The 23,738-nt window shown below is 48.8% G+C and overlaps 1 protein-coding gene across 3 annotated transcripts; it reads right to left on the reverse strand.

Annotated features, from left to right (window-relative positions):
• Window positions 1-4,484: 4,484 nt before the first annotated feature.
• ABCG8 (ATP binding cassette subfamily G member 8) lies at window positions 4,485-23,684 on the reverse strand. Of its 3 annotated transcripts, none has more exons than XM_033124635.1 (13): window positions 23,504-23,684; window positions 18,955-19,047; window positions 17,630-17,780; window positions 13,958-14,196; window positions 13,331-13,463; window positions 12,950-13,219; window positions 10,396-10,558; window positions 10,217-10,309; window positions 9,107-9,306; window positions 8,613-8,689; window positions 7,662-7,929; window positions 6,584-6,714; window positions 4,485-6,497 (listed from the first exon to the last, which is right to left on the reverse strand). In XM_033124635.1, the coding sequence occupies exons 1-13, from the start codon at window positions 23,564-23,566 to the stop codon at window positions 6,360-6,362; spliced, it is 2,019 nt and encodes a 672-aa protein (XP_032980526.1). In that variant the 5' UTR covers window positions 23,567-23,684; the 3' UTR covers window positions 4,485-6,359. The 3 variants fall into 3 exon arrangements, with proteins under 3 accessions (XP_032980526.1, XP_032980525.1, XP_032980527.1); XM_033124634.1 differs by having other exon boundaries at window positions 18,955-19,056; XM_033124636.1 differs by lacking the exon at window positions 18,955-19,047.
• Window positions 23,685-23,738: the final 54 nt, after the last annotated feature.

The following is a 23,738-nucleotide window of genomic DNA, read 5'->3' on the forward strand; positions in this document are numbered from 1 at the left end:
ATAATAGTGTTTTATATGTAATTGTACATTCGTATATTTGAGCCTAATCTAATTTTAATGTGAAATGCTTTCAATAAATTGTATTCCAAAAACCTGTGGGCTTCTTCATTTTTATCTTCCACAATTTTTGCGTAACCGCTGTAAACCACTGCAAAGACTTTAGTCTCAAGATTTATAAATTTAAAATTGTGTGGTGGTCTCTGTTGTTACCAGAATCTCCTTGTTAAATGGTATATAGTTTGTGTGTGGAAAACCAGGGAAGTCACTGTTTATCTGGAAGCAGATATCTAATTTGAGATCTCTGAGATACAAAGTTGGCAAGAATTAGTAGAGTTGGATATATGGTAAATGAACACGTAAAATGTAGGGGTTTTATCTTGCTTCACGTGTCACAAGGAGCACTTTCCAGCTACATACATGCCTCGGACCCACTCCACATGTGCTGTCGTCCGCACACTTTTCCTCTCTCTGCTTTCGCCTTCCTGTTCCTTCCTTGTGAATGCTTACGAGGCTGGCATCAATGTCACCTTTCTGCCCCCTTCTCGGCCCCTTTCCCCACCCACTTTATTAATTGTTCTCTCTCCAGGGCTCCTGCAGCCACTGAAAAGTAGAGCAAGTATCACACCGGTTGTGACTCGGTGAGGACCAGTCTGTCTCCTGTCTGTGTCTCCGGCTTCACGCTCGCAGTGGATCGACTTGCCTGCATCATGTCTGTCTGTAGTCGGTTTTGAGGGTTCTTTGCAGCTACACTGAGCATCCACTTACCATGTGCCAGGCACCCCTCTTGCCTGATATTCATGACGAGAAAACGTGGGCTTACAGAAATTAATTTGCCCTGAATCACAGCTATATGTCACTTGGCTAGTATTCTGACTAGTCATTTACTTACTATAAGAATACAAAAAAACGCGCCTTCCAGCTACCAGTCAAATTGGAATCTCTAAACTGTAAAAACAATTCTATTTTTAAAAAAAAAACACCCTTTTCACCTTAATACATATGTTTCCAGTCTCTGAACAGCTTGCACTGTAAGGTTATTTTCTTCCATTTAATCAAATATCCATTGCCTGGCACAATCACCAAGTTAGCGAATTCCAGTAAATTATTAAGTTGGCTTTATGTTGCAAATTGTTCTTCCTGGTACAATTTATTTTTCATGTCTGCAGTGACTGAACTCTGCATGCTTTCTCATGTCTTTGAGCACAATTTTTATTTAATATTTGTCTTTCTTACAAACTGATATTTGTAAAGTTTTGATAAGTGCAAGCATTCCTGAAGTATGGTGGAACTCATACCCTGTTTCACCAAAAATAAGACCTAGCCAGACAATCAGCTCTAATTCGTCTTTTGGAGCAAAAATTAATATACAACCCGATCAAAAATAAAACCGGGTTGTATATTAATTTTTGCTCCAAAAGACATATTAGAGCTGATTGTCCAGCTAGGTCTTGTTTTCGGGGAAACGGTAACTTCCGGGGGTACAAAATCATGGTAATTTACTGCTTGGCTGTTGGACAATCATGCACGCAAGTGTTTCCATTAGAAATGTATCCTGCTTTCAGGCCTGTGGACTTGACAAAGCCCACATTATGCAGCTATAGTACAAATAAAGGAAATGGCTGCATTAGCAAACTCAGAATAGGCACTTACCTTTTTCTTTGCATGAAGAAAGCATCATGAGATCATCAGGTACAGCAAAAACTTCAACCAACTTGAAACTCAGTGCCCCTGCATGTTTGGACACGGGTCATCACGTGGGATCCATGCTTAGCGAGTTCTCTTGAAAGTAGTATCCTCACCAGCCCTGCCCCAGGCGTGCACTCGCTGAAATTCTATTCAATATTTACTTGTTTTTGTCACTTCCTATCCAAGAACGGGAGCTCTCCTGGTACTCTGCAGACCCACCAGTTAGGACAGAGCCTGGCACTGGTCGGTGCCCAGTAAGCATTGAGTCAATGGACACAACACTGGACTCCCTTCCTGAGATGTGTGGTTTGTGAGCATTGGGGGGTTTCCTCCTACACGCTTGTCTTCCGAAGAGATCCAAGATTCCACTTGGTAGTTCAGGGCTAGGATGTTGGGGTTGGAGGCCCGGGAAGTCCTTCAAAACCCAAGTTCTTCAATGTGAACATTTTCAAGTTTTCATTGAAGAGGAGTCGGAGGCAGGCTCTCCAACGTGGATGGAGATACCCTCAGGCTGAGCACAAGCACAGGGCAAGAATGGGAGCAACAGAAAGAAAAGCTTCCTTTTCAACATGGACAGGAGAGCTTTTGAGCAGCGCGTGGAAACAAGGAGTAACTCCCATTTTACGAGAAAGACAAGCCCATCATACCAACGATACATGGGAGCACTCTTACACAGAAAGCTGAGAAGTACTATCCTGCCCTTCAGTTGGTGTGCGTTTGAAAATCTCAATCCACTGCTTAAACCATGATGGTTTTAATTATTAGCTGCTCACATGGCATGCTCTGCTGTTCCCCAGCCTGCCAGCCAAAAATGGGCCATGCTCCATGTGCCTGCCTCCTTCACTGAAGTTGCTTCAGACAGACCCTGCGATAGGGACACCATGCTGTCTGCTCTGTCCCTCAGCCCCTTTAAAGGAACAATCAATCCTATTATCAAAAACAAGTGACAGATGACTTGAGGTTGGAATTACCAGACTATTTACAAATAAAGATGTTCTCTCTCCAGCAGGCACGCATTAGATAGATGGATTTCCCAGAGAATCACAGGTTACCCAGCAAGATGCTTCCTCACTCCCACACCCCAGCCCGTTGCTCCTTTCTGGGAGCAGCTTGGTGTTCCTGACCCACGGCGGGGCCCAAAGGAAAGTGGTATGGGGGTGGCAGTGCTGAACCCCCTCTGTTAAGGGACTAATGTGAGTCTCAGTAGAACCCCTGGCCCCAGGTCTGTAATTAACACTTGGATTTGGTGTAGATTTAAATATCATCGCGGCTAGCTCTTTAATCTGGGATCAAAACAAGAAGAACAGGAAAAAAGAAGAAAGCAAATGTAAGATTTACCTCTGTGAGCCTGACCAGGGAGAATGGCTTGACCCAGGGCAAGATTATGTCTTAAATAATCTTTATAGGAACAAAAGCAGTTTAAAAAAGGCACATCAGGAAATTTTTCAGTCAATACAGGTAATTATTTTCTGCTTAATTAAAATTTCTCCGTCAATAGCATGACGTGAAGTTGGAGGGCTTAAAATGCAAATTTTAAAACCGTACCTTTTGATCAAAGATCTGCAAATTAGAGCCCTGGGCCAAATCCAGCATGTGAGTTTTGTAAATAATGTTTCATTGTAAATAATGTTTCATTGGAACACAGCCACACCACACGTACTTTAGAAAGGTCTGTGGTGGCTTTCTCACTGCAACAGTGGAGTTGAGTAGTTGCAACAGAGACTGTGGCCTGCAAATTCTAAAATATTTGCTATCTGACTCTTAACAGGAAAAGTTTGCAACCTCTGATTTTGGTAATTATGCATAAGCAGATCTCTATCCCTTTGAATGCAAGGAGGGCTAATTGAACTGCATGTTTGCCTCTAGAACAGTGGTCCATGTTGGCATTTGTTAAAGCTCCAGGGTGGACAACCAGGGTGGAGAAGCAGGATGCTCTATAAAAAACAAACAAACAAACAAACAAAAAAAGAAATGGAGTTGCTCCATCTCTGCTGCCCTGGCCCTTTGCCGCTTCCCCTGCAGCCCTGCACACCAGAGCCCACTGACTTATTAAAGCCCTCTGCAGACTGGTGGCTGTAACGTGCACAGAGACAGATGATGTACCTCAGTGGCTATCAACCCTCACTGCACATTGGAATCACGGGGGAGTTGAAGAAAAAACCCCAGTGTCCTCTTCCTCCTCCCCCTTCATTCAGGCCTAAAGCCATTAGGTCGCCACAGTGGGGGTGAGGATACGGACAGCTTGACAGGATTTACAGGCCGAGAGGGTAAGGAGGGCGTCCACATAGCAGAAGGCATGCAGTGTAGATGGGAGATTGGTTATACACAGGGATTAACCAAATGTGGGACAAGATTACGAATAATGGAAGCCAAGCTTCTCATAATTGGAGAAGGGAGTTACAACTGAAAAGAGAGAGGACTAAAACCGACTGGTGGTGGATGGTAATTGGGTGTATTAATGTGAATATACGTATGTTCCCTAGCTTTGTCCACTGAGGGCCTGAGGGCAGTGACGCCCCAATAGTAATGAGCATACCTATACTCAGATTGTGGCTTTTAAATGCCGTTTTCCACTAAGAGGAATCAATGTTCTTCAGAGGAATGTCTGCTTCTGGGACCGGGGGGTGGGAATGAGCAAGACAAGCCTGAAACACGTGGTTGTGAAAGAAAGTGTTCAAGGAAGGATGGGGACATGTCAAAAGGATGCAGAAGCCAGCTTGAATGGGATCCCGCGGCCAAATCAGGGACAATTTCAGCAGCAAAATTAATGATGATAGTAAAGGATGAAACTCATTGAATAAAATAGGAAATCATAGTTTATATTGATATAAATTCAACATTGAATCAATGGAAGGTTTACTGAGAAGACAATTTACATGGTTTCTAAGTACCTACCTATGAAATGCTTTGTTAATTAGAAAAGAAGGAGAAATAGTGACGTGCTTGTGGAGGAGCCGAGCAGACACCCTTTTGATCAAGTGATCAAAGTGAACTTTGTCATTATGGGATGAATTGAAATGGCCTGAGAGGAGGCAATGAGATGAGCACATCACTCGGTGATGTTCCTGCCAAAGACGCATGACCTCGATTTAATCGTGAAACTGATGACCCGACAAATCCAGATTGAGAGCTATTCGACAAAATCTTCATGGGTCAAGGTCATGGAAGGCAAGGAAAGTTGAGGATTGTTCTAAACTGAAGGAGACCAAAGAGAACTGCCAACTAGATCCAACACTTGATCCCCCTCCAGATCCTTCTGCTATGAAAGACATTGTCAGAGCAATCGGTGAATCTGGAATGGGGTCTGACCACTGGATGGTGGCAACGTAACAATGTTATAATGTGAATATACGGAGTTGGATGGTTGTATTATATAAGGGGGATGTGCCAGAACACTGCTTCTCAAACTCAAATGTGCATCCTGGGGAATCTTCTTAAAATGCCGATTCTGATTCAGTGAGTCTGGGTGGGCCTGAGATGCTGCCTTTCCCACCAGCTCCCAGACAAGGCCCATGCAGCTGGCGAGACCACACTCAGAGTTGCATGGGTCCAGGGAACCTGTGGTGAACACGTATCATTTGCCTCCTAAACACCCACCTTCCCCCTTCTTTTGGTTCCAGACTCTGGTTTTCCTTTGGGAACAATCCCCTCCCTGTTCTCTCTGCACCTGTTTTGGGTAAAATGGTCCTTAATACTCAAACATGAAGCCTGTCACCTGGGCCACCTCCATCCCATAACCTGGCAACTGTGAAAGGGTCAAGGCTGCTCCTGAGACACAGCCGGGCCCGGTAAGATGCAACTTAGGTGAGAAGACCTGGTTGAGCTGCCACGTCCTCTATAAAGCTCTTACCTTCTGGAGCCCTGTGGGATTCAAGCCTTACAGAGGCTCAGGCCTTGCCTTTTGCCCTCTGACTTCTAAAGGCCTCGAGGGCCTTTCTGACCCCCAGGTGACTCCACCACATAGTTGCTGTGTGACCTTACTCAGCATACTGAATTTGTGCCTCAGTTTTCCCATCTATAAAATGGAATACTGCCCACCGCATCTTGAAGGGTTGTTCTGAGAAGTGAATGTCTTCCACGTAAAGTGTTGTGCGTTGTACCCGGCTCAGAGTAGTCAATGAATGTTTAATTGTTCCGTTTGGCTTTTTGAAGCCCATGACCCGACACAAAAATATGGGATAGCATCTCACTGGCAGGTTTTAGGTCATTCTCTGTATTGAGAGTGGCTTAACACAGAGTTTGGGGACTCGGAAAGACGAGGACAAATATTGCACTCGCTGTTACGGTGTTCCCTCTGGGCCCTACCAATTCTTCCATCATCTACCTACTCAATTCCTACCTCACTTGCTCCCATCACGTATCGAGTTGCCTATGTACATACACATCAAAAGGAAATACATGAGCAACATGGTAGGTGTCCCCAGTATGGTTTTTACAGTCCCAGGAATCGCAAACTCTGGCCAGTGAGCAGAATCCCCTTTCGACTGTCTTTATTCTACTGCCATCCAGTGGCCAGCCTGTGCCACTGCAGCACTGTGGGCCGGACGGAGCGGAGCGTCTGTGTTCACACGTGTTCCTTGTGCCGGGGAAGCGGCTCGTGAGGAGAAAGGAAGTGCGTGCGGTAGAAGAGTCTGCTTGAGTTCACCCCCAGCAGGCGGGCGTCTGGGCGTGAATCACCAGTCTTGACTTGATTTCTGTTTGATGAACTTTAAGGACACATAGTACAGGGCGACGAAGCCAACGCTGATGCTGATGACGATGAAGTAGATGGCGTAGAGTGGGTACGAGTTCAGGTGCATGGTGCTGAGGATCTGGGGACACAGACATCAGTGAGCTCATTAAGAGGACATTCAGATGGACGCCATCTATAAGAAGAGTCCACGGCCGCACTACTTACTACGTCTCCCTGGACAGGGACGGTGAGGTTGCCGCCGACCGCCAAGTCGAAAGTTTGCCCTTTAAATTGAATCTGCATCAGCCCTTCAAAACACCATCGGAGGAAGGACACTTTGGAAATCCCCGCGGGCACTGAGGACAGTGACAGTCGCATTAATCACATGGGCTAACGTCCCGCTCGCCTGCCGGGAGAGGGGCTGTGGGGGCTGTGCCCCCGGGGAAGGAAGCAAGTCCCCTGAAGGAGCAGGGAGGGGAGAGAGAGGAACAAACGGTGAAAGGGCAGAGGGGCAGCTTGGGAGAAGGACTGGGGGGGGGGGGTGGCAGGTGGCTGCGGGGTCACCTCACGTTGGCCTGTAACAACTCCAGAGAGTAATTGATTAGGTGACCCTCCCAGCACGTGCTCAGCTTCCCAGACTGGGGGGCTGGGGAGAGTCAGCAGCCCCAAACCGGAGGCTTTTGAGTCTGTGTCCTGACCCTGCAGGGAGGAGGAGGAAGCCGTGAATCCCGCCTGGGAAGGGGGGGGGGAGTCAGGAAGGGCCTGGCGGAAGAGAGAAACCAGGTGGGGAACAGTGTCCTATAGAGAAGAAGGCACGGAGTGTGGGGGGCTTCAGAACAGCTGGGTGGAGGCAGCAGGCAGGGAGGCACATCCCTCCCCCTCCCAGACCATGGATTTGCATTTAGAAAGCTCACTCTGCAGGGGTGAGGGTTGAGAGACACAAGGATGGACCTGGGCGCAGAGACCAGGATTTTGCAGGGGCCCAACATCTGATGATAGGAGATAAGGCAACAGGGCATTTCAGAAAGACTTGGGAGGCAGAGTAGACCTGGCTCACTGGAGATAGAGAGGGTGGGGGCGAGTCAGGGATGACCTCCAGGTGTTAGCTGGGGTTTATAAAATGGTGCGACGTGCACTGTCTCATGGAATCATTCCCTTGGCACACAGGACAGCTGGCCAGGACACCTGCTCCCAGGAGGGCCAGCCTTGAGTTGGACAAGTTCTCATCTCCAGGCCAAAGTAGGCTTCATCCAGCCACAGTAGGCTTCAAAAAGCTTGACCAGGTGTGGGGAGCAGGACTCACCTGTCCACAGGTTGTCCAAGCTTATCATGAAGCCCCCAGTCAGGTAGAAGGAGTTGTAGAGAGCGTTGCCGAAGAAGGACGACATGTGGAAGGTGGGCAGCAGGGCGGCAGCACAGAGGGCCATGACCCTGCAGCAGAAGACCACCAGCCACACGAGCAGGAAGTGCAGCAGGAAGGGCTCCGGGCCCGGGCGTAGGTTGGCCAGCCAGTAGGTGGGCATCCCATAGATGACAATATAGGCACAGTGCTCCGGAAGCTCCCCGAGAATCTGCAAAGAGTGGCCCTTGCAAGGATGTGGAGCCAACGCCTTCCTCTGCCGCTGTCCTTTCAACGTGTAAAGGTAGCAACCCAAGCGAGGCCAGACTCCCCTCCCAGCAATGATCCAGCTACAGCAGGAGGACTGGTTGGTGTGGGCACGGGGCACCCTCGAGCATGAGCTCGCTGCTGGTGTCCGCCTGCGCTTGCCATGTGTTCCCTCTGGGACACCGTTCAGAGCAGTTTTCTCCAGAGGCAATGGGTATCTGCTCTCCTAAGACGGGTTTCTCATAGACCTGGTAGCTGTGTGGCTTGTAGACAGCCACATAACCTCTCGGAGCCTCTGCTTCCACGCAGTGAGGACAGTAACACCTGCCTGACCTGTTTCCCAGGGATGTGGTGTGGCTGGAGAGGTGAGGTATGCTATTAGTCGGTGTTTCCCACCTTTTCTTTCTTAGGTTTCTGCTGACCAGAAAAGTGTCATTCTTGGTCCACAGTCATGGATTTCTGGTAAATGTATAAAAATTACCAAGTCTCCGAAAATCCCCTAGGGAATGTGGCATCTACAACCACAGGATGCCCAGGCCCCTGGTTCAGGAAAATGCCTCTCTGTCACTTCTGTATGAAGTGGTGCAGCTTTCCACATCCCTTCCCCCCACCTGGGGTGGTCACTCGCTCTCAGCCCGGACCAGTCACCTTGGCAAAGAAATATGGACCAGCAGAGTACAGCCCGTCTTCTAGTTCATAGTAAAGCATTGCCCTCTCCGAGTGACCTAAAAGAGGGGAGAAAAGGAGAGTGAAAAAGTGAAAATAAGTTACGGTGTTTCTATTTTTCAGTCTTGTACAATTACAAATAGTTATATTGCCTAAATATTTTATATTTTTAAAAAACAGGCAGAGTAAAACCATCCTGATTTAGATGTTTGTCATTCTGTGACTTGGGCATTACTGTCAAGTATAAATCCTATGACTCCTTGGTAATTTGCTTTCATTTGCATATTAATATTAACCTGTGAACTTTAAAAACAATGATCGTGTTTTCTTTCACAATCGTGGTGAACTTCTTCAGCAAACCCGTTTTCCTGAGAGCTCGGAGCAACACAGGTCAGCTTTGGACCAGCTCAGAGAGCTGCCAACACGCATGCTCCAGACGCCCCAGGTGTAGGTCACGGGAGGCAGGTGACTCTCACATTTGGCAATGACATCCAGGATCACGTTGAAAGGGATGAGAGCTCCGATCATGAACAAGAGGGCCGCCGTGTCCATGAAGGAGAGCTTGATGGCTCCGTGGCCATAATACAGGAAGCCGATGACCAGGGACATCAGGCAGGCCTCCGCCCCGTGGATGAGCAGGGTTGGCAGGTCTCGGAAGTCATTGGAAATCTGACGACTTAAATACAAAAGAAATAGGTGCCAAGGGAATGACATACATCTGTCCCACCTTGGCCCTGTCATTTAATCTCTGTAAGCCTCGTTTTTCTCCTCTGTAAAATGGGGATAACCATGGCCACCTCACAGAGTTACTGTGAGGAGCAAATGAGCTCACGGATGAAAGCGGCTATCGCACGGTAGATAGTCAGGAAATGATTGTTACTTTTATCATCAATGTATCTGCCTTGCAATTTTACTTAAAGAAGCCTTCCTGAGGAAATAACCAATCAGGTGCATACAAAGGAATGCATGCACGAAGATGTTGGCTGTAGTTACCTGCAATAGCAAAAGCCTGAGAATAATCTGACCATTAATATGGGCTCAGAGCGGGAATGGATTATGGCTAGATTGGAATACCGCAGACCTGACCAGATGTGAGGTAGAGGCGCTATTGCAAGAGAAAAACAAAACAAAACAAACCAGTTACAAGACAATATGCAGAATACGATCTCATGTATGTATTAAATGTTTACGTGCATGGAAGCATCTTAGAAAAGATTCACACCAAGCACATGTGTCTGGTTTCCTCTGAGGGCTGGTGTGCCTAAAACTTCCTTTCCACTTGAGGATCTCCTGTATTGTCTGAACGTTTCTCAATGATCCTAGCTGAGTTCGACGATCACCTGGCCAGTAAGGATATTATAATTTTGTTTAAAGAATAAAAGGAACAGGAGTGCTCTGGATCACGAGGAGGGCTGGTTCTGATCTCAGTGGTGTGGGTTTTTTCCAAATGATTTACCTCTTCAAATTCATTTCAAATTCTACTTCTTCCTTCAAATTCACTTCAGATAGAAAGGGTTTAATTTGATACAACAAAGATTTTGGGGTTGGAGTGGGGTGGTGGAAGGGATGAAATGGCAGACACTTACCGGATCAGTGTGGTAAACTGCTGCACGGGGCCGGGCACCTTGGTGGGGGTCTGGAGGTGGCCAGTGTTGTTTTGGAGGACCGGAAGGGCCAGTCTGTCAGGAGGGAGAGCGGCATGGGAGCACGGGGGAGGCACCTCCTGCAGGACGCTGTCTACCCTGGGCCATCCGGCTGGCCTTACCTCTCTGCACCAGCGCCCTCGCCCAGCTCCCTGGCCTCTGCTCTCCACAGACAGTCATCGAAGCCACACACTTTCTCTTGAAACAGGGCTGCAAGCAACTGTGCCTTTTCCCTGGTGGCCACTTCCTGCTCTCTGCTCCTCCTGTCAATGCTGGTCAGGTCCACTGTAAGCAGAGGATGTGGAGCCATGGGGACCCCTTCCTGCCTGTGCTCACAGGTCAAGGTCAAGCTCGGGTCAAGGTGAGCCCACAACGCGGTCAGTTACAGAAACACCGTAACTTATTTTCACTTTTTCACTCTCCTTTTCTCCCCTTTGTTAGGTCACTCGGAGAGGGCATGCTCCCTACCCTCTGCCAGTCGACCATGAAGTGATGGTCAGAGCAGAGAGGGGCAGAGAGCCACCCAGGACCGGCCCCCACCTGCCTCATCTATAGAAAGCCTGCCTCAGGGGACGGGCAGGTGGATCAGGAAGGGAGCAACAGAGGAGGCCCTGTGGGCGCTGGCCCCTGGTCCCACCTCCCAGGCTCATTGTGGGGACATCCCCAGGAGAGAGAAGGAGGCATTGGACCTTCGACACCAAAGGCTGTGGCACAGTTATGCCCTGGCTCCAACTCTAGCTGTCCAAGCAGCTTGTGATGAGGACTCAGCCCCCCGGGTATGCTGCTCGTGGGGAGAAGGTGGGCGGGCCAGGGCACAGCTGAGCAGTCTGGACTCCTGGAGTTCTCACTCAATTAGTAATTCAACTTCTTAAGCAGTCTGCCCAAATGGGAAGAATGTTTTGGCTGGAGGGTGCCAGGGTTTGGCTAACTATAAATAAAATTCTCACTGCCAGAGTGACAAGCTGGAAAACAAGGCTGACCTTCATCTGCAGCCATGTTACCCCGTGGGGACAGCTGGTAGCCCCACAGCCCTCCTCTCACGGAGCCCCCGTAATGACAGAAAGGCACACCCGCCTGGTCACACCCAGGGCCACCCTAGCCCAGCGTAATTCTAGGCTCAACGGGCCTCCTCTTTCTCCATTCCTCCCTTGGCTGGGGGTTACCTCCTAACCTCTGCCTATTCTGTCCTCCCATTTTCAAGGCACATCTCAAGGCAGGATAACATCTAGGAGGGGACTTACGAACTGTGTCATGTTCCCTCAGTGTGCGGGCTGGAGCTCAGAACACCAGATTCTCTGGGCACTGCCAAGCCCTACACCGCAGATTGGTGAGGGACAAGGCATATAGGCAAGGGCCCCATAAAAAATAAAAAAATAAATAAAAAATAAACAATAAAAAATAAAGAGAAAAGTTTTTTTCAGGTCTGTTATGGGCATTTGACTTCTGGTAACCCCTCTCTGGGGTTACTGCAGTTTTTCCCTGTGGCCAGGTTGGCAGGTGCCCTCTGCCCCCTTATCTGGGAATGGCTGGCCTAAGGAGGACACACTGGCAGGAAGCCAGGCTGGCACCTGAGCACCGAGAGGCAGGGTGACCTGTCTGTGAGTTCACACAGTGTGAGCACACAGGGTGAGGCTGGCGGGCGGAGAGAGTGCTTGTCTTCCTGGGGGAAGGTTGGAAGGTGGATGCTGGAAGGAGGGGATGGCAATGGCCAGGAGTCAAGGTGGGGGTGGCATGCCTGGTGTGAGGCCCAGTTCTGTGCCTTATGGCTATGCAAAGTGTTGAGTGCTTCAGATTCCGGTCTTCTTATCTGTGAGGATGGAGGTGACCTTGGCCTGGCAGAGTGGTGAGGGTCTACGGGACACCCTCTTGTGACATGGTGCCTCTGGACCCAGTGTCTGCCCTCAAGGTCCCTGTCATCATGTTTACGGTGAAGCCCTTGCTACACCAGGCCGTCCTGGGAGGAAGGCTGGGGCTCCAGCTACGTGTGGGATAAGCCACGGCCACTGCTTCCCCCAGCCCTGCTACAACTGTGTGGCCTGCCCAGCAGCCACTGCGGTCCTCAGCACTCAGGATCTGGGCACCTGCTTTCAGGGCAGACACCTGGAAAGGCAACTACCCTGCAGGAATGAAGGCAGTGGCTCATCTCTCATCTGCGGTACGTATGCTGAGGGTTCAGGACCCCGAGCAGAAAGGCGTCTCTGGTGCTGACAGAGCAGTTTTCACATCTGGAGATGCTTTGGCCAGACCACCAAAAAGGCCCTGAGAGGGTCCCGCTTCCCCACCTAGTGCCTTTGCGCTCCCTGCCTCTATGTATCTTTAAGATTTCCTGGAGGCCTCCCGATTCTGAATATCCTGTTTTCCCTATAGAGTGTCAATAAAGACCACAATTCTAAAAATTGATCCACACTCTCTTGGATTACATCCCCTCGGGTTTGCAGCTCTCCAAGTTTCTTATCTATCGTGCACACAAGGGTGGCTATGTCCGGTGCTGCTTTCTTCAGGTCCTCATTTCTAGCATTTGATGCTTGGTACGTGCCAAGGTGACACACATGCTACACCTCACCCTGCCCACACCCCAATCCTCGGTCCTGCTCTCCTGAATCTTTCCACCAGGCTCTGTCAGGGCTCGGGGTGTGGGATAGTCTGTATCCCAGGCCACAGGCCTGGCTGGCTCACCATAGAAGTCGGCAGGGTTGCTGTAGCGAGGACAGGGGTAGCCAAGGGCTGTGAAATACTGGACCATGTGCTTCGCTGCCCCCAAGTAGATGGTGGTGCCGGAGGTCATCAGGAGGACCAAATCAAACAGCCTGAAGATGTCCGACCGAGGCTGGTGGAGGGAGATGAGCACCAACCTGTTGCCTTTGGCCAGCCTGGACAAGGTTTTCACCAGGTTGTGGGCTGTGAAGCTGTCGAGGCCAGAGGTAGGTTCATCCAGAATGAGGATTCCTTCCCGACAGAGAGAGAAGCCCGGTACGTCGTTAGGACTCTGGCCAGACCAGGCCAAGCAGGTGGGGGACACAGGCCCCTCATGCCCCACCCGGCCCCCACAGCCCGCACCTGGATTCCACAGAAGCTGCACCCCGATGCTGACTCTCCGCCGCTCGCCCCCCGACACGCCGCGCACGTACGTATTGCCCACGCGCGTGTTGGCACACTGCCGCAGCCGCAGCTCCGCGATCACGTCGTCCACCTGAGTGAGGGCGAGAGGAGCCCAGGGCCTCAGCAGCCACCTCCACGGGCCTCGCCACACGTTTTGCCCCGAAGTATAAAAATGCCTGCTCTTCTGGATGGATTTAAAGCTCCGGCCTCACTTCCCTGATGCACTGTTTGCTCCCTAATGCTGTGCACACGTCCTGAGCACCTCCACAGAAGGTTGCCATGTCCTGGGGACAAGACAGCTGGACTCCCTGCCCACACCGAGGACCACAAAACAAGTCAACGAATACTCATCAGACGATTTGTCACCTGCCATGAAGGGAGCCAACTGGGCTGAGAAGGCTTACAGAGGGCTGTGGGGCTCTAAAGGAGGCCAGAAGGGCAGCGCTGAGCATAAGGTGGAATTTTCCAGATGAATGGATGGTAAGCTGGGTTGCTCAAACTTGACCTGTGGCTGGGCCCTGAGGCAGGGAGGGGGGCAGGGAGGAGAGGAAGGATGTCACGGGGTCACCAGGGTCAGTCAGTTACCCTTTTGTCACGCTGGGCCTGGGAGAAGGTTCTGGGCAGACGCAGCTGGGCGACAAAAGCCAAGGTCTCCCGGACCGTCAGGTTGGGGAGCAGCTGGTCGTGCTGGCGCACGTGGGCTACAGACTTCCTCACCAGCTGAGGTGTGCTGGGCTGCTCGTTGATCCAGACTTGGCCTGACTTAATCTTGCCGCCATGGCCTCTCCCGGTGATCACATCCAGCACAGAGGATCTCCCACAACCTGCAAAGCCACCAGAGACATGCCTCAGATCAGGTTCTACGGGGCCAGCCTGGAAGCCACTGCTGCCTGCACACTCTCCAATTACCTGTGCTGCTCTGTCCTCAGCAGCTGCCCCAGCAGCTGGAGCTCCAAGCCTTTTGCCCACAACCAACTTGAGCACCTTGGGGTGCTGGAGGCACAGTGACGCTGGGGGTGGGGGGGGTGAGGCCAGGTCAGCCAGTGGCTGCATGACAGGAGAAGGATGGAGTCCTGGCTGCCACAGGCCTGCCTGTGCCTGGAGTGTATGTCCCCTCCCCCAAAAGCAAGGCTGTCATTAATTGCACTGTGAAGCTTAAATATTCTGGGCTGGCAAACATGCCAGCAACATTTCATCATTCAACTCGTTTGGCTCAGAAGCTGGCATTGTGGGAAGGACTAATTTGGAGAATTAATAGGTTGTCTTTTAAAAATGCAAAAGTGAATCTATTTTCAGAAACAAGGGAGAAAAAAGTGGAGAAGTAATAGATGTGGAAATGACTTTAAAACTACAGCAGTGTATACATGTGTTCTGAATTTCTCTCCACCCTCTACATGCTCTTATTTTTATCAAGTGGTACTTTTTACTCTCTCTCTAAAAAAAATGGCCCCTTGCACATAAATTAACACCATCTACTTCTGAATGACATAGTGATTTGCTCTTGATTTGGGGAAGTGTCGGATTGCACCAGGTTTTGAATGCATTCGATGAGACTCTTTGACAGCCATTTAAGCTGTGAATGAGAATTAGGCTCAGGCTTTGAGAACACCTTGCAAACAAGCTGGGGAGGATCTCTGTCCAATTCACCCAGGAGGGGTTTTGGTTTCCTTACTGTAAATTCCTTTTGGAGAGCAAATTTTCCAAGTTGTTTTCAAAGAAGGGAAGTGACAGTACACATCATGTGACAACTGCTCCGTGCCACATGCCAAGTACCTCCTGCAGGCAGGCCCATGCTCCCCACCCCCCACGTGCAAACACCAAAAATCAAGAAGCTTCTCCACTGATCCCTTCTGAATAGGGATCACGGGTTCTCAGGGTGGAAAGGGACCTACACGCTGCCCCTGGGTATACCTCCTTCACAGTCTGTGGGGAGAGCAGTTTCCATGCTCTCAGCCTCACGTGGAAAGGTGCTGGCTCGGTTATTAGATGGCCATCAACTGTAATCAGATGGCCATCCTCTGTGGCTGGGTGGCCATCAGCTGTAACCAGTTAGCTATTAGCCACTAATATAACTGCCGTGGCTACAGTAAGGGGTTGGTTTGGTTGGTTGGTTGGCGGAGAAGCAGACGGCGGATTGCGGATCATGTGAATCCTACTTCCTGTGTCTCACCTGGCTGCCTGTGAGGTTGAGGTGCAGGAAGACCCCTTGTTGGGGTACTGGCGGATGTTGCTTTTGTGTCTCGACCAGCCGCCATCGAGAATATAGTGGTATGTCTCCCCTATCTATGGCTCTGTTGTTGTGCCTTTTTGGCCTCACCATATCCTATGTTCTTGTGCGGGGAGCGGGAGCTGACACCCTGCATTACACAGTCCCTGAGAACTTTAATGGAGCAAAATAGCCAGGAGTGAAACCAGAAAGGATGACTCTGGACCTGCACCCTGCTCAGCCTCGGACATCAGGTCCAGGCTCTGAAAGCACAGGGCAACTTTGCTAACATCACAGGGACTGGGGGATTCCCAGTCAGGGAGGCGGAAGGCCACGTTTCCTAAACAAAACTTTGTGAGTGGCCTTCCCGGTGCTTGGTACGACTGGGGAGACCCTGACTAACCAAGAGAAAACACCTGCCAGCATTCAAGACCCTTGTAAAATGGCTGGAATCTTCAGAGCAGTAAATTCATTTGGAAAACATCTTTGGCACTGCTGATTCTATAGGAGAAACTAAAATGCCTGGGACTGTTTTATTTTACTTTGTAAAAATCATTACCACCATCATTCTTTTCTTTTTTTTTTTCTTGTGAGTGGAGTAAAAATCACAGGAAGTATTATTGATAAACCTTTCCAAGAAGTCATTTTAATAATTTCAGCCAAGTAAACCTGAAGCTAAACAACACCGAATCTAAGGCCAAAAGACCTGGAGACTGCTCAGTGTAACCTCTCGAACTTCACTTTCCTCAGCCACGAATCAGGAATACTACCTGCTACAAGGCTGCATGTAGCAAGGATGAAGCTATGATGACTCTAAGGCTTTGTGGAAGCTCCTGTGTCCCCTAAATTCTTAACTCATGAAGAGAAAGCAGATATAACAAGAAAAGCTACGAGGGGTTATTAACAAAAATAAAACTGGCCTATGAAGTATCTACTTTTTTCTTGTTTAGCTCAGAAATGCAGAGGCATGGGTGGCCATACGCAGGTGGGACTTGGTGTGTGGGGTTGTTCCAGTTATAAGGTGCATTAACACACATTATCTCATTTGATCTTTGGTTAGACCATAAACAGAACTTCCCTATCCAAAGACTGTAAAAATTGGGAGCAGATGTTCAAAGAGTTGAGTAATCTCTCCTTCTAGAAATGATTAATTAAGAGGTATAAAGTGCTCTCTCTAACAATACGTAAGGAAGAAATGCCTTGAGCTGAGATCGTAATCAGGTGACCAAAGTTCTAGTTCTAGCTCTGCATGAAATGTTTGTCCTTAGGTTAATCTCTCTACTTCTCTAGACTTTACTCTTGTCTGTCAATTTTGTGTGTGTGCACATGCAAGGGCAGGACGACACTAGAAGTGGGCTAGATCATCTGAACAGCCTCCTCTAAAGATGCTCCCCCACTGGCAAGGAGAAATACAGATAGAAGACGGCAACGAGAATGGACTCTGTTCTCCGAGCCCCGTTCAGCTCTGGCACACTATAATATTACGTTTGGCCTGCGGAAGTGACTACTTGAGGCATTCTGAGAATCTGGGTCTGTGCATGTAGTTGAAGGTTGCGCTCAGACTTGGAGGGCATTGCGTACCTGCTGTCTGACCATAACCGGGGATCTGGTTGTGGGGGAACAATGAATGAGTGCTCCGTGGGGTGGAGGAGTGCCCTGGAAAGAACATTCAATTCTAAAACTGCCTGATGATCTTGGAAAGGTTTTTGGCTTGTCTCAATACAGGTGTTAACTAAGGACAGAAGCTTTACTCGTGATTCCACGCTCAGGATTCTCAGTAACTACCTGAGAGCTGGTAAATGGAGGAACGGAGATTTGAACCATTCTGGGTCTGTCTGACCCAGAACCTGTGCTCACAAACACTCTTCTATAGTATTCTATTAAGTTGGTGCAAACGTAAATGTGGTTTTTGCAATTATTTTTAACCTTTAAAGCTACAATTACTTTTGCACCAGCCTAATACTAGTCAGCAACAGGTTCTGTCAGAAGCATCCATTTGTCCAAGAGACCATTCTGCACCCCATTGCCCCACTCTTTGCCCTTCGTGGTACCTGAGCTCCCTATGATGGCCAGCATCTGCCCGCTCCTCACTTTGAAGCTCAGGTTCTGGATGCCCAGCTCGCAAGAGTCCTTGTGAGATGTCCAAGGCATCTTGAACTGAGCCAGCTGCTCAAACCAAGGCACCTGGGAGGCCATGTCCACCTGTGGGGAAACATTGGAAGTTTCCTCAGAAGCTGAATGTCTCAGGGGCTTCAGTTACTTTTGCTTAGCTCTTCACAGGAGACATCCTCCTGCTGATACACAACAAACTTGAAGGGCTCCCCACCCAGGGTCTACCAAACATGGAAGCTGCACATGGAAAGCATGTGCAATGGCAGAACAGAAATAAAAAGTACAACATGAAGTAAAATGATGTCCTCATTCAATAATAGTAGTAATTTACTAATAATTTACCGGAAGTTTACTATGTGCAACACATTGTGTTAATCAATTTATGTCCATTATCTCCTTCAATCTTCATCATAAACCTATAACATAGGCATGATTATAATCTCTGTTTTACAGACGAAGCTCAGAGCAATTAAGTAACTTGCTCATGGTCACATAGCTAGCAAGTGGCAGAGCAGGGAAAGGTGATGGCACAGCTCATTAGCTTGTCCTAACTCACATCCTTAGGCAGCCAGACTTGGGCCTCTGAGGTTCACCAGGCCAGGCCCTGCCATATTCCATCGGGGCCACCTGGGGTCTGTCCCTGAGGGGGTGTGGGAAACAGGAGTCTTTGAATCTGACCAGGGGCTTCCCGAGTGCCTCTGAAAGGCACTTGCATTCTGAATGTTTTATTAGCTCCAGCGACAGTACATTTTACAATATATATATATATATGTATATATATATACATATATATATAAATGAGCAAAATTTGCATAAAGTCTGTAGTTTACTTAATAGTATCTTACCACTGTTAACATCTTAGTTTGATAATTGTGCTGTGGGTAAGCAAAATGTTAACATTAGAGAAAGTTGGACAAATGGTAATGGGAACTCTGTACTATTTTTGCAAATTTTCAAAAGTCTAAAATTATTTCAAAATGTAAAGTTAAAAAAGAGTTTTTAGAGATTCCCCCCGCCACAGGTTCACACAGTTTGCTTTATGTTTCATTCTCTTTTTTATACCTCACGATGTCCAGCTACAATATGTGCAGTTGAAGGAAGGCTCCACACTACTTGCACCCGTCACGTGAGGCAACAACACGGACTGGACTCTGTTTTGGGGAGCAGAGGGCTCCCAGGGTGGGCTCACCTTTCCTTTCCACATGGGGAATTATTTGGCCTTCCCTGCCCACTCCTCCCACCTTGTTCTCAGGTGTGCCTCTACCTGGTAACTGAGGTCTCGAACCTCCAAGGTGTTGGACTGGCCACTGTAGGTGAAGTACAGGCTGTTGTCACTTTCAGAGGAGAACAAGCTGTCCTGGAGGCCCTGCAGGGACACATGACAAGCTGAGGGGCTTTTTCAGAAGCTGCTGAGGACATAGGAGAAAACAGGGATAGGAGACATGAGAGGTGAGAGCAGCAGGTTGAGATCCCGAATTGGCAAGGCATGGATTTGGGCAGGTGGAGCCCAAGGGCGGTGAGAAAATCTGAGGACGCATGTCCTCTTCCCTGCAGAGCGAGCTTTAGGACTTCCCCCCAGAGAACCTTAGTCACAGGCTGGTGGAACCTAAACCCAAACAGCCTGTGGTGGATGAGAGCAAGTCTCTGAACTGGCGAGCGTGTGTGAGCCTCTGTGCTCTGAGAAGACCAGAGCTGGGAACTGGACTTTCTCTTCCCTCATCTGACTTCATATCTTCCGATACCAAACAGACTTTATATATTCAGTACGTTAGAGGAAAACAGCCATCAACAAGCTGACGCTCAGTATTTGTGAAGACAACATCCTTAGAAAAGTTATATCCTATTTTGATGAGGTGTTTTGCACAACAAAGCTATTCAAAATGCTGTTGGGAGAATTCAGAGAAAGTCCCTTTCTCCTTCTTCTCCTTTTCTCCTTCTCCTTCTCCTCCTCTTTCTATCTTGTTGCTCTTGCTGGAGTGGTGCTATATTGGAATGTACATCAAACAAATCAATGTTTCATGGTATCATTTCATACCTTTGAATGGTATTAACCATTTGCAGATCTGAATTCCTTCTATTTTTATCAATTGAATCATTTAAATCATCGAGGCCCCGACAAGGAAGAACCTGCCTACAAAGGATTCTGTTTTTTAACGCATTCAAATTTCTTTCCATTGCTGTAGTGCAGGGAAAACTGTGTATTCATTAACGAATTCCTGTTGACTCTGGTCTTCTTCCCTCAAGCTGCCATTCTCACACTGATGTGTTCCTTCAATCAATCAAGCTCCAAGAAAAACTTATGGGGATCTCACATCATACTTCAGGCGTGGAGTTTCGGATGTGACAGTGAAAATGACAGTCTTTGAGAAGATTAGATTTTAGTGGACAAGACGAGTGATTAGGGGAATGGAGCAAGACAGGCCAGGTGGAGAGGCAGGGTGATCTCCAACATCCAATCAGGGTATATTTTCACTGTGTACACAAGGTGCTATATGAGAAAATCACATGCAACAATCTGTCAAAGCCTCCCTGCAATGGTGGAGATGAGAGGTCCTTGGAACGGACCTTCCAGACCAATGGAAGTGGAGGGAGATTAAAACAGGACATTCCAGACCAATGGAAGTGGAGGGAGATTAAAACAGGTGGCCGATGCAGGTCCACTATGACTAGACCTTCCAGGAGAGTATAGAAACAGCAGACCATAGCTACTTACCTTGTTTAGTGTGTGAACTATTATCATAAATATGCTAAATTATACAGAAAAACATGGAAAAGATAAACTGCCAATTCAGCAGATGCGCTATCTCTAGGGAACAGAGAGGGATACCCAGGAGTGGGTATGGAGGGGGTCAGGTGCTGGGCTTCAGAGCTCTTGGTAGTTAGTGGTGAGTACATGGGGCGGGGTTCCTAGTCTTTAAACTGAATGGTCTGAAATATTTCAAAATATGTTTTCAAACTGAGAGGGCCAGCCTGTGAGTAGAACTCCAGAGCTCTACTCCCACCTTGCTCCCCCGCCACCAGTACGGGAGCCAGAGACGGAGGTTGAGGAGGTGAGAGACTCTGTGCCCTCAGAGATGCAGAATGAAGCTCCTGGAAAGATCAAGAGCATCTCAGAAAGCTGCTGGCTTCTGGTAGGTCTGCAGCCCTGACCCTCACTCACCACCTTTACCACCAACACTGGCACTGCCTAGTTTTACCATTTCTTTTGTTAAACGATCAGAAATTCTATCAGTTGCTACGAGACTCATTTGGGCTCACATGCGCCTTGTTTGTTTTTTGTTTTTAAACAGCAAATATCTACAAGAGGGATATTAGTCAATTGGTACAAGATGTGAGTTAGCTCAGAAATTACTTCTGCAAACAAACACCTGGCCCTCTCCAGGTGAGAGTTCAGGGTAGGGGGACAGCTGAGAAAGGAAGGTTGCACATTTTGGAATCCAGAGCAATATGTGGAGATGAGCTCAAGCCCAGGGGAGTTCCACTTTCCAGGTAGGTACTCTGAGGAGGTGAAGTGTGCTGGGGCCCAGAGGAAAGAGGCGTCAGAACAAAGAGACAAGTGAAGGCAAGGAGAGAGGTGAATGCCTTCTGCTCCTTGTCTGCCCCTCCCCCGTCACCCTGGGCACATGTGGGCCAGCCTGGGACGCCAACCACTGTCACGCCTTCGGGAGCTCCACAGGCAGCTCAACTTTCGGAAGAAGAGAACTCGTGGCTGGGTTGGGGACAGCTTCTATTCCATTTTGAAATATTTTCTTTGGCTCCCAGGAAGGATTTATTAGACTCTTCCTGAGGTTTTGACAAACTCTCTGTATTTTTCAAATACTTAACTATCTATTCGGCTGACATCTTAATCAGCATGACTGTCAGAACATCTCTTGAATTTCTGACAGGTGACACCCAAAAAAGCAAAAGCAGATGTATTTGTAGGTAACCAGCTCAACTCCTGCTGGGCGATGCTGTAATTTCTCCTTGTATTAACTTCTGATCAAATTCCTGCGTCAGAAGCGCAGAGAAGAAGGAAACTCGGGGAGCACAGAACACAACGTCCTTGTTCGAAGGTGAGGAGCCTGGAAAAATGGTGACGTGCTGAGGACTCCTGCCTGGGGAAACACACTGGGTTTGTTTTGGGCTGATGGGGCGAGCCCAGGCCTTTTCTAAAATGTTCAGACCAGATCTCACACAACTCTGCCCTGAGACCTGGGCCCCTCTCATCCTCCTCTGGCTGCAATCCTGACAATGGACTGAGGAGTCTATAGGCCAAAGGCACTTGCTACTCTGGGTAGCCAGGACCCCAAAATTCCCTGGGCAAATGACCGGAAACCCATTCTCGGGGCTTGTATGAATTTTGACCCAGGCCCGTTATCCTCAGCACTCACAGTACTGACCAACTGGGCACCCCAGGCCGGAGGGGCATTTGTCAGTGGAAAGTGTAGATGGAATGTAGGTGAGCAGGATGGGGTGACCACGTAGGGGTATGTGAGGTCACATATGGAGCTGGGGGGACCGTCCGTGGCTTAGGCTGAAAGCTGGCTCTGCCGTGCCAGCACATTCTAGCTACCCCTTCAAGAAGTCCTAGACTTTGTAAATTTACACCTGACCTTCTAGATTAATAGGGAAGGTATATCAAGGTAAGAGGGTAGAAACTATTTTATTTAACGGTTCGTAGCTTGATTGGTAACTTTAAAATATATAGACATACGATACATAGCCCTCATCTTCTTGTTCTCTTGGCACCTTGCGTAACAGGATTGGAGAAGAGACAATTGGAAATGACAAGCATTCCTGCACACGTGCCTGGATGTTTGGGTTCGGGCACTTCTTCGTCTCCCAAGCTAGGATGGCTGAACTGTCAGACCTTCCAGGCAGAAATTGTCCCTAAAGTCGCCACTGACTTTATGTCCTACTCAGGCTGTGAGCATTGTAATTGCGGCTCCTAAGAGTCATTTTCTGGCGGGGATTGGCCCAGGCGGGTATTCCCAGAGCAGAGCTGGGTATTTGCTGTGGCTGCAGAGCTGACTAGCGGTGGTGGTTTCTTTGGGCCTGGCTGAAGTCAGGTGCTAGTAACTCAAGGCCAGCTCAGGTAGCCTGTGGTCTTTCCTGTCAGATGTTGATTCCTCAGCGATTTTTGTCTTTCTCTCCATCCTCCCCACAGCAGGTAAAGACAGAAAGTTGGGGTGGGGATGAGGTGAGAGTGGGGATCTGTTTCCTTTCTGCCTTCTAAATGAGCCTCCTGTTTCAAATCCTGCCCACATCCCAATTTTAGTCAAAGACCATTTCTCAAGTTAAATGAGGGCAGAAACCTTGGATTCTAACCTCTTGGCTCCCTGGCTGTGCGTCTATTCCTTCCAGCTCTCTCCAGGATCTCACAAATGCTTGCTGTAGCCATATTTTGAACATACATTCCGATGTTCCCGTAAATGTCACCTGGGATCCTGTCTCATCAGTTTACTGCCACTGAGACTCTGAGCTTGACAGCCACACAGAGAAGATATTGCCGAGTCCCCGGATGTGTGAGCACATGTCTGTGATGGAGTCTCATTTGTAAAAAGCTGGATCAGCCTGAGTCACCAACACAAACATCATGTCCTTGTAGGAGCACACCTCAGAGCAGGAAGTGACCTCAGAAGACCCCTGACCCCTGCCCCCTGAATCTTCTCCCCTCAGCCTCTTGATGCCCAGGAAATAGATTCCTGCTGCCACATTCTCACTCTGCTTGTGGTCCTGATGGTGAGTTAGGACAAAATGTTCCTGAGGAAAGAAAGAAAGGTCCAATTCCCCCTCACCCACCAGGACCGAGGGGACTCCCCATCACTCACCGAGGCATCCTGGGTAGCAGCACTAATTCTCAGCCCTTTCTCCCCTGGGGCCTCCTCAGCCATGGGTCCCAGCAGCGTCTGTACCCCTTTGCTGCAGCTTTCTTTGGACCTTAGCTGCTGCCTGCCAGTGCCAATGTTTTCTCTCTTTCCCAGAGCCGAGCAACCTCTGGCCCTCGTTTGATGAACCCCCGTGTGTCTCCCAGCATTCCTCTCTGGCAAACCTTCCCACAAACAC

The sequence above is a fragment of the Rhinolophus ferrumequinum genome, chromosome 13, assembly GCF_004115265.2.
Source record: "Rhinolophus ferrumequinum isolate MPI-CBG mRhiFer1 chromosome 13, mRhiFer1_v1.p, whole genome shotgun sequence".
NCBI lineage: Eukaryota > Metazoa > Chordata > Mammalia > Chiroptera > Rhinolophidae > Rhinolophus > Rhinolophus ferrumequinum.

Coding starts and splice junctions, on each gene's coding strand:
- ABCG8 (XM_033124634.1), bottom strand. CDS start 23,566: ATGGCTGAGGAGGCCCCAGGGGAGAAAGGGCTGAGAATTAGTGCTGCT. Junction 13,464..13,957: donor AGGCCCAGCGTGACAAAAGG/GTAACTGACTGA, acceptor GCCCTCACTCAG/GTGGACGACGTGATCGCGGA. Junction 10,310..10,395: donor GAGGGCGCTGGTGCAGAGAG/GTAAGGCCAGCC, acceptor CCCTCCTGACAG/ACTGGCCCTTCCGGTCCTCC.